Below are 10,290 nucleotides of genomic sequence, written 5' to 3'. Positions count from 1 at the left end.
CAGTTATCAGGCCCCTCTCTTGTGGAACACGCTGCCAGTTTGGGAGGCAGAGCCTTCAGTTATCAGGCCCCTCTCTTGTGGAACCAGCTGCCAGTTTGGGAGGCAGAGCCTTCAGTTATCAGGCCCCTCTCTTGTGGAACACGCTGCCAGTTTGGGAGGCAGAGCCTTCAGTTATCAGGCCCCTCTCTTGTGGAACACGCTGCCAGTTTGGGAGACTTGTTTTGTGTTGTAGAAAGACACAGAAACTCTCTCCACAGCACATTTTTATTGCAAACAGGAGAATAAAGACAGAATAAAAGGTCAATGTCGCAGGGCTTTTAGTGTTTGATATGTCTGAAGAGAAATGGATGCCTAAAAACAAAAAGAAGGAAGATAAAGGAAATGGGCGAATCTCAGCCAATGATGAGGATAAACAACAACATTGTAGTGCAGATAGAAAACCAACAGGAGTCTTTCTGTCAGTTTGATACTGAAATGGCATCAGGCAGCTGCTGAAGGTTTCTGGAACTCAGATCAGAACACAAACTGTTTTCCTGCAAAGATTCACAGCTTTTAGGCAGTTTTTCTTTGCTGTGGATCTTTGGACTGCAGACATAATCTGCCTGGACCACAATTATCTTTTTCCTTGTTGCCAGTGATGAGGAGCTTTTTCCAGCTGATATTATTAAGACTTTTGAAATGAATGAAAAAGCTAGATTAAACAAAGAGAACAAATAGCCTCAGAAAATCCCTTTCTTAGATTATGGCCCCCATTCAATCAGTATTTTGCAATGTCAGAACTTTCCTTTCTCTTCTGGTATAGACGATGGAGAGTTGCTTCGCTGTGTAAAGTCCTTCCAGCACATTTCAAAGATTCTTGAGGGGGGGGTTAGATCTGGACTCCATGTGAGAAAATGATTTCTCCTACTCCCTGAACCACTCTTTCACAGTTTGAGCCATGGGGGAAACAGAAATCTGTTGATCGGAAACCTGGTGATTCAGCGTGTCAGCTGACCTGATATTATGGGGCACATAGTGTTGCTGAACCTCAACATGAAGCCACCTCAGATGCATTGCTGGGTTAACTTTCTTTCGGTCTTTGTTCCCCAGGCTAATAACAGGTGGATGTTCCTCCAATAATTTAATCCTGAACAGATAACTGGATGCTCTCCTCCCAGGCACCGTCTCACATAAATAACTTTACACATTCAGGTCACAGGAGGACGCTGTCAGAGCAGCTGTGTGTACCAAACTATTTGCTGTGGCTGTCCCTAACCCGGTGCTGACAAAGTGACAGGACACAGCAGAAAGAGTGCTTCTTGGTTGGTTTCCACCATCTCAGGCAGTGAATTCAAATATAACGAACGGAACACAAACGAGCAGGGGTGGGGGACAAGTTGGAGAAGGTGGTGTTAGGCGGCGCTGGAGACGGCGAGTTTCTTCAGGTGATCCATGAACACCTGCAGGCTGACGTCATCTGTCAGGATGGGCGCTCCAGACTCCTGCAGAAGGGAGGATTCATGTCAACACTGCATCTGACTGATCCAGGTGTAAAGAGCATTTAAGGTTCAGAGGGAGGGTCTTACCTGCCCCCAGGCATACATGTTGTTGTGGGTCTGAGACGGGTTGACTTTGGAGAGAAGGAAGCGCGCCTGAAAACATTAGAGGATCACATCTGAATAAAGAACACAAGCTGGGACACATTTTCTAATTCACAGCTTTCTCTTTGTTTTCATTGTTTTCTACATCGTAGAACGTCAGTAAAAGCTATGAAATAACACATCTGGAGTCAGATTTATTTATCTTTTCTGTAAATAACATCTTTTACTTTGTCTCTTAAACAGCTTCAGGACTCTAAAGCCCTTATATCAGTTCCTTTTATGAGTGCAATAAAAAGATGTGCTTGTTACCCCACCGTTGTTCTTTTTGGTCATTCAAACATGGAAGATTGAGGAAAATCAGCCCCATCAGACAGTGTCTTTGAACAGAGGGACCCTTTAACCTCTTTTAGCACCTCCATGCCGGATCAGCCACGGGCAGCAGCCACGGGCAGCAGCCACGGGCAGCCACGGGCAGCAGCCACGGGCAGCCACGGGCAGCAGCCACGGGCAGCCAGGGGCAGCCACGGGCAGCAGCCACGGGCAGCCAGGGGCAGCCACGGGCAGCCACGGGCAGCCAGGGGCAGCCAGGGGCAGCCAGGAGCAGCCAGGAGCAGCGAAGGCACGTCAGTACAGAGTCAGACTGAAGATAATGTGTGAAAAGGCCATAAAATGATTCCACATTTTAAAATAGAAAATACCTTTCTCTACATATTTATGTACATATACATTGATGTGGAATGAACCATTTCAATGACCTGTTTGGCCTGCAGTAGAGAAGCAGGTTTGGTGTTACAGTGTGTCGTGTTTGAAGAGGATATCTGAAGCTACCCACCCCCCGCTCTCTGCACCCACCCCCCCATTAGCTTTGATATTCAGATCAAATCTCATCACTGATTATATAGTTCACTTAAATGAAGAAATAAATGACCTAATAATGCTACATCAGTACTTTGGATAACTCACTGAATATGAAATTGGACTTCTAATGGGCATTCTTTGACTTTTCTTTGGGATCAGTGCAGAACGGGCTCATCTGGTGCATAAGTAGCAGTTCTTAATGTCAGCCATTAAAACACATGGAGCGACAGTGAAGTCCACAGTTAATGGAGCCTTTATGTGACAGAGGAATTGTGGCGAATTCTCAGAGGTGTGATCGACTGCCCAGCAGCTGTTCTGCAGCGTGTTTAAACAACTTTGAGTCTGAAAGAGCAATCAGTGGCTCCCATCTGTCCAACTGAAGATGACGGAAATGGAACAATGTGAGATTTTTGTGTTTGGTGAGTGCTCTGAGCTCTGAGCTTATTTACTGTAATCACATGCTCCAAGGGTGATTAAACACTACAGATCTGATCTGAGGAAGCAGACTGAGGAAGAGGAGGGTGGAGTGGCTCACTCCATTCTCTAAAGTGATCCGCTCGAACAGAGGAGTGGATGAAGGAGGAGGAGCTGCTGTTCAGCGTCTGAGTCAAAGCCTGTTACAGATATTTTATTCCCATCCCAGAAAGTGTCAGCTGGTGGAACCAGGGCAGAATCTGTCCGACTTTAAGAATGTGTTCTCCTTTTGCTTCTTAAGTGAGAAAGAATACAGATGTGCAGGGTATACATCAGTGTGTGTGATGGCGCCCCCACCTGGCTGCCTCCATGCTCTGTGTCGATGTATCTGGGCATGGGGAAGCGATTGTGCAGCAGCTCCTGAGCATCGTCCACAGGGGCCTGGAGGAGGTGTTTGAAGTTGTCGTACTCTGGCATCTCCTGATAACCGGCCTTCCTCCACTGAGCTACAGTCTGAAGCAGAGACACAAGATCAAAACAGATGCTTTCAGACACACTTCAGGGGCTTCTCCTCATCTAATCTTCAACAGTGCAGGAATGTTGAAGCATTGGTTTCTCTTCTCCTTCTTTCATCCCATAATGCGCTGTGAGGAAATCCATCCAACTATTTTAATAGGAGACTAATAAAAGTAATGAGATATCAATGTCTAGTGATCTCAGAATATGACCAGCGGATTACAAGTGTTTGTCTGACTGCTCATGTTTGAATGTCGGGCTGTGAGAGATCTACTTCTGTCTGTTCAGCTGGTGCTCACAGCTGATTGGCTCCAGACCGGCAGCGATGGCAAACACACTGTACCTCTCCATGGTAGATGAGGATCTGGAAGAAGGTGTCCATCAGCAGAATCCGGTCAGGCAGGATGCTGCTGCTGTCCAGGAGCACCGGCTGCAACAGACACACTGGTCACACAACACTTTGAACACAGGTAACATCCGACAGTTCAGCCTCTGAAGCCAGGCCATACAGAGAGGGGGATCAAATCAGATACAGACATGCACACCAGAACAAAAAAACGCTGATATCAGACGGCAAAAAGGGAGGAAATTCCTCTCTACACTTAGAGAAAAGTTTCATGAAGAAATAGGAAGGTTCAGTCAAACTTTTACAGCTTCTGAGCCCAATTGGCCCAGATCTGAGATCCATTATTGGTCACTGTGTGTGAACGCTTTAATTCAATTCAATTCATTTTTATTTATATAGCGCCAAATACAACAAATGTCATCTCAAGGCACTTAGATAGTAAGTCCAATTCAAGCCAATTGGAATTCAATTAATTAATAATAATCATAATTCATAAAATAATCCAATTCGTTCATATAGAGCCAATTCAAAAACAATTTCCTAGCTAAGAAAACCAACAGATTGCACTGAAAACTTTTTGTTTTTCGGTCCAATCTCCCGTCCTGAGCGTGCCTGAGGCGACTGTGGAGAGAAACGACTCCCTTTTAACAGGAAGAAACCTCTGGCAGAACCAGACTCAGGAAGGGTGGCCATCCGCCTCGACCAGCTGGGGTTTGAGAAGACAGAAAGAGGGGGAGGGCCGCAGCGGCACTGTAACACCATTCAAAGGATATCTGTTGGAACAGGGAAACACGAGTTAATGACCACAATAATATCACATATACATAAAGAGAGTAAAGTGAGGAAAGGTGTGACAGATGAGACCCCCCAGCAGTCTAGGCCTATAGCAGCTTAACTATGGGATGTTTCAGGATCACATGAGCCATCCCTATTCAAGGTAAACACAAGAAACTTGTGCTAACGAAAAAATAAATAATAAAATAAAGGACCAGACTCAGTGAGTAATTCCCTATACTCCCTACATAGATCTGCTCCTCACACCACAACAACCATCTTTTTACAGCCACAAGCTACCTCAGCCTCTCACCAACTGCACACCAGTCACAGCGGGGTGGGGATTCAAACCCTGGTTCGGGTAGGGGGAGAAATAAAAGAGGTAAGATAAGCGGGAATGGGATTCAAACCCTGGTTCGGGTAGGGGGTAATGAAAGTATAGAGGGTGCCAGAGGTGGAGGCAGGACAAGACACACTAGCAGATACACTATCAGATTCAACAGACCTAACTGTAAGCTTTATAAAAAAGGAAAGTTTTAAGCCTGGTCTTAAAGACATGGTTGGTAATCCTGTTCAGAAACACATTTTGTAATACTGGGTGAAATGGTCCGTCTATCCTGAGAGAAATCTATACAAGATGTATTTAGAAAAAGGGACGAAAATAATCAGACCTCTGTGGCAGCTGCAGGACTGAGAAAAAGCTGACCAATCCGAGATCAGCGTCCCGCTGATCTCGGATTGGTCGCCTACAAAAAACCAATCAGATGCCTCTGCTTTCTGCCTACGCCCCCCTCTGCCGGCTCCCTGCTCCATGTGCGCATGCGGTTCTACCGGCTTTGGATGAAGCACTGACGGAATGGGGAGGGGGGGGTGGAGCTTAGAGGAGGGGACACTTTCGAATCTTGCTAGCTCTCTTGCTAGCTCTCTAGGATTACCTACCATAGCTTTAAAAGTGGAAAGGGTGTCTGCTTCCCGGACATTTACTGGCAGCTTATTCCACAAGAGAGGGGCCTGATAACTGAAGGCTCTGCCTCCCATTCTACTTTTAGAAACTCTGGGAACCTCAAGTAAACCTGCAGTTTGGGAACGAAGTGCTCTGTTAGGAAAATATCTTAAAATGAGATCTTTAAGATATGATGGAGCTCGGTCATTAAGAGCTTTATATGTAAGGAGAAGAATCTTAAATTCTATTCTGAATTTAACAGGGAGCCAATGAAGAGAAGCTAAAACTGGAGAAATATGATCTCTCCTGTTAGTTCTCATCAGAACTCTGGCTGCAGCATTTTGGATCAACTGAAGGCTTTTCAGAGAATATGTGGGACAGCCCAATAATAAAGAATTACAGTAGTCCAATCCTGAAGTAACAAATGCATGGACTAGTTTTTCTGCATCACTCTGAGACAAGATGTTCCTGATTTTAACAATATTACGAAGGTGAAAGAAGGCAGTCCTAGAAACCTGTTTTATATGCGAGTCAAATGATAAGTTCTGGTCAAAAATAACTCCAAGGTTCCTCACTGTAGAACTAGAAGCCAAGGAAATACCATCTAGAGTAACTATATAGCTAGACAATTTCTCCCTGAAACGCTCAGGTCCAAAGATAACGACTTCAGTTTTGTCTGAATTTAGAAGCAGACAGTTCTGAGTCATCCAGGTCTTTATGTCTTTAAGACATGCTTGTAGTCTGACCAACCTATTGGGTTCATCTGGTTTTATAGATAAGTACAGCTGAGTATCATCAGCATAGCAATGGGAATTTATGCCATGCTGTCTAATAATGTTACCTAATGGAAGCATGTATAAAGTAAAAAGAATCGGTCCAAGCACAGAACCCTGAGGAACTCCATGACTTACTCTGGTGTGTGAGGAAGATTCTTCATTTACAAGAACAAACTGAAATCTATCAGATAAATATGACTTAAACCAGCCTAATGCAGTTCCTTTAATCCCAATAACATGTTCAAGTCTGTGTAATAAGATACTGTGATCGACCGTATCAAATGCAGCACTGAAATCCAACAGGACAAGCACAGACACAAGTCCGCTATCAGAGGCTAAGAGGAGATCATTGGTAACTTTCAGCAGTGCAGTTTCTGTGCTATGATGCACTCTGAATCCTGACTGAAACTCTTCAAACAGATTATTTCTGTGTAAATGATCACAAAGCTGAGCTGCAACTATTTTTTCAAGAACTTTAGACATAAAAGGGAGATTGGATATAGGTCTATAATGAGCCAACACTTCTGAATCAAGAGTACGTTTTTTAAGTAAAGGTTTAATTACAGCAACCTTAAAAGTCTGAGGTACATATCCTGTCAACAAAGACAGATTGATCAAATCCAATATGGAAGTGTCAATTAATGGGAAAACCTCCTTGAACAGTCTGGTTGGGATTGGGTCTAAAACACAAGTTGATGGTTTAGAAGAGACTATTGCTGTTGTTAGCTCAGAGAGATCAACTGGGCAGAAGCCGTCTAAATACAAATCAGGTTCTGAAGATACTTCTAAAGCTGCTGTACTTGATGATACATCACTGATAATAGTGGGAAGGACTCCATCAATCTTCTCTCTGATAGAAACAATTTTATTAATAAAAAAGCTCAGGAAATCATCACTGCTGAGAGTTAAAGGAATAACTGGCTCAGCAGAGCTCGGACTCTTAGTCAGACTGGCTACAGTGCTGAAAAGAAACCTGGGATTATTCTTATTCTCTTCTATCAATGATGAATAATAAGCAGTTCTAGCTTTACGAAGGGCTTTCTTATACGTTATTAAACTATCTTTCCAGACTAACTGAAACTCTTCTAAATTAGAGGAACGCCACTGTCTCTCCAGCTTTCTTGCAGTCTGCTTTAAAGCACGCAGCTGTGAATTATACCAAGGAGCCAACCTCTTCTGGCTGATTACCTTCCTTTTCAGAGGGGCAACATTGTTTAGTGCTGTACGCATTGAAACTATAGTGCTGTCAACAAGAGAGTCAAGTCCTGCTGGAGTAAAGTTTAAAGATGTGACTGCAGGGGCTCCATGTTTGATGTACTGAGACAGTTGACAAACAGAAGGAACCATCAGAAACCTCTCTATACCAAACACATCTGGACATTCTTGCCCTCGGTACAAACATACAAAGCACAGTGGGTGGTGCTAAGTGGTGAAGACTGAAATGTATCTGGGCTCATTTTAGGCTGTGAAGGTGAGCAGCAAAATTTAACAAGGAACCAGTGAAAGGAGGCGAGCAGGGGGCTGACATGAGCACCAAGCTTCCCTTTGCCCAGGTAAGGAGACGTGTGTGTGCAGCTGTGTCCACACCTCAGGGGGTCCGTTGAAAGAGTAAGCGTACAGCACAGGCTGGATCATGATGAGCGCCTGCGTCAGGTCCTGCCGGTTGAAATGATGCCTGTAATACGAGCTCTCATCAGGACTGTTGTTGAACACCTGCAGGAATGGAGAGCGGCGCAGGTGGAACATGAACTGGGAACCAGAACACACACACGGTTAGTCAGTCTTCACCTGAAAAAAGATCACTGAGACGCAGCAGGTGTGTGCAAAGCATCATGGGATGCAGATCACCTGAGGATAGAGGGAAAAGGTCTCAGAGAATCTGAAGGAGTTGGGGTCATCTTTGTGGTAATCTCCAAACTTCTGACACTGCACACAAGAAGAAGAAGAAGGACTTGAAATAAGAGTCCATGCTGTCCATGCTTTTAAATGTTCAGCGCCGTCTTTGTACCAGTCGGATCAGCTGCCTGTCCAGCCATCTGAGGACGTCAGGCCCCTCCTCCGTCTCCGCCCGGTACACTGCCAACCTCGCCATCAAGACAGCTGCCGCCTCCTGATCAAAGGATGCTGCGATGCTCTGAATCTGAGTCTGAGCATCAGCCCAGCTGAGGGGAGGGGGGGCAGGAACCACTGTTACATTGAACTATGATACACAATATATACAAATGGACCTTATTTGCACACACATGAAATGAGCATAAGGTGGGGCTGCACATAATAATTACTGTCAGACAGGATTCATCTTTTCTTTGGTTGTGCCAGATGTGTGAGTGCAGATGTGTTGGTGCAGATGTGCGGGTGCAGGTGTGCGAGTGCAGATGTGCGGGTGCAGATGTGTGTGAATGTAGATGTGTGGGTGCAGGTGTGTGAGTATAGATGTGTGAGTGCAGATGTGTGGGTGCAGGTGTGTGGGTGCAGGTGTGTGAGTATAGATGTGTGGGTGCAGATGTGTGAGTGCAGATGTGCGGGTGCAGATGTGCGGGTGCAGATGTGCGGGTGCAGATGTGTGTGGGTGCAGATGTGTGGGTGCAGGTGTGTGGGTGCAGATGTGTGAGTGCAGATGTGTGGGTGCAGATGTGTGAGTGCAGATGTGCGGGTGCAGATGTGTGTGGGTGCAGATGTGTGGGTGCAGGTGTGTGGGTGCAGATGTGTGGGTGCAGATGTGTTGGTGCAAGTGTGTAAGTGCAGATGTGTGAGTGCAGATGTGTGGGTGCAGGTGTGTTGGTGCAGATGTGTGAGTGCAGATGTGTTGGTGCAGGTGTGTTGGTGCAGGTGTGTTGGTGCAGATGTGTGAGTGCAGATGTTTGAGTGCAGATGTTTAAGTGCAGATGTGTGAGTGCAGATGTGTGAGTGCAGATGTGTGAGTGCAGATGTGTTTGTGCAGATGTGTGAGTGCAGATGTGTGGGTGCATATGTGTTTGTGCAGATGTGTTTCTGCAGATGTGTGAGTGCAGATGTGTGGGTGCAGATGTGTTGGTGCAGGTGTGTAAGTGCAGATGTGTGAGTGCAGGTGTGTGGGTGCAGATGTGTGGGTGCAGATGTGTGGGTGCAGATGTGTGAGTGCAGATGTGTGAGTGCAGATGTGTTGGTGCAGATGTGTTGGTGCAGATGTGTGAGTGCAGATGTTTGAGTGCAGATGTGTGGGTGCAGATGTGTTTGTGCAGATGTGTGAGTACAGATGTGTGGGTGCATATGTGTTTGTGCAGATGTTTGAGTGCAGATGTGTTGGTGCAGGTGTGTGGGTGCAGGTGTGTGGGTGCAGATGTGTTGGTGCAGGTGTGTGGGTGCAGATGTGTTGGTGCAGGTGTGTGGGTGCAGGTGTGTGGGTGCAGATGTGTTGGTGCAGATGTGTGGGTGCAGGTGTGTTGGTGCAGATGTGTGGGTGCAGATGTGTGAGTGCAGATGTGTGGGTGCAGATGTGTGGGTGTAGGTGTGTGGGTGCAGATGTGTGGGTGCAGATGTGTTGGTGCAGATGTGTTGGTGCAGATGTGTTGGTGCAGATGTGTTGGTGCAGATGTGTGAGTGCAGATGTTTGAGTGCAGATGTTTGAGTGCAGATGTGTGAGTGCAGATGTGTGGGTGCATATGTGTTTGTGCATATGTGTTTGTGCAGATGTGTGAGTACAGATGTGTGGGTGCATATGTGTTTGTGCAGATGTTTGAGTGCAGATGTTTGAGTGCAGATGTGTGAGTGCAGATGTGTGAGTGCAGATGTGTTGGTGCAGGTGTGTGGGTGCAGGTGTGTGGGTGCAGGTGTGTGGGTGCAGATGTGTGGGTGCATATGTGTTTGTGCATATGTGTTTGTGCAGATGTGTGAGTACAGATGTGTGGGTGCATATGTGTTTGTGCAGATGTGTGAGTACAGATGTGTGGGTGCATATGTGTTTGTGCAGATGTTTGAGTGCAGATGTTTGAGTGCAGATGTGTGAGTGCAGATGTGTGAGTGCAGATGTGTTGGTGCAGGTGTGTGGGTGCAGGTGTGTGGGTGCAGATGTGTGGGTGCATATGTGTTTGTGCATATGTGTTT

The 10,290-nt window shown here is 45.9% G+C and overlaps 1 protein-coding gene across 1 annotated transcript in view; it reads right to left on the bottom strand.

The window, feature by feature from the left end:
- Positions 1-250: 250 nt before the first annotated feature.
- sec23a (Sec23 homolog A, coat complex II component) overlaps positions 251-10,290 on the bottom strand; it is a 64,386-nt gene continuing 54,346 nt past the window's right edge. Inside the window, exons 14-20 of the mRNA XM_075448522.1 lie at positions 8,216-8,369; positions 8,056-8,133; positions 7,795-7,956; positions 3,712-3,798; positions 3,210-3,365; positions 1,566-1,631; positions 251-1,481 (exon numbers count right to left, since the gene is read on the bottom strand). Of these exons, the coding sequence (XP_075304637.1) occupies positions 1,392-1,481; positions 1,566-1,631; positions 3,210-3,365; positions 3,712-3,798; positions 7,795-7,956; positions 8,056-8,133; positions 8,216-8,369 (793 nt within the window). The 3' untranslated portion in view covers positions 251-1,391. The remainder of the gene's footprint in view (positions 1,482-1,565; positions 1,632-3,209; positions 3,366-3,711; positions 3,799-7,794; positions 7,957-8,055; positions 8,134-8,215; positions 8,370-10,290) is intronic.

Source organism: Odontesthes bonariensis, chromosome 17 (assembly GCF_027942865.1).
Source record: "Odontesthes bonariensis isolate fOdoBon6 chromosome 17, fOdoBon6.hap1, whole genome shotgun sequence".
Lineage (NCBI taxonomy): Eukaryota > Metazoa > Chordata > Actinopteri > Atheriniformes > Atherinopsidae > Odontesthes > Odontesthes bonariensis.
The sequence above is the reverse complement of the archived record's forward strand: the minus strand, read 5'-3'. Positions and strand labels throughout refer to the sequence as shown.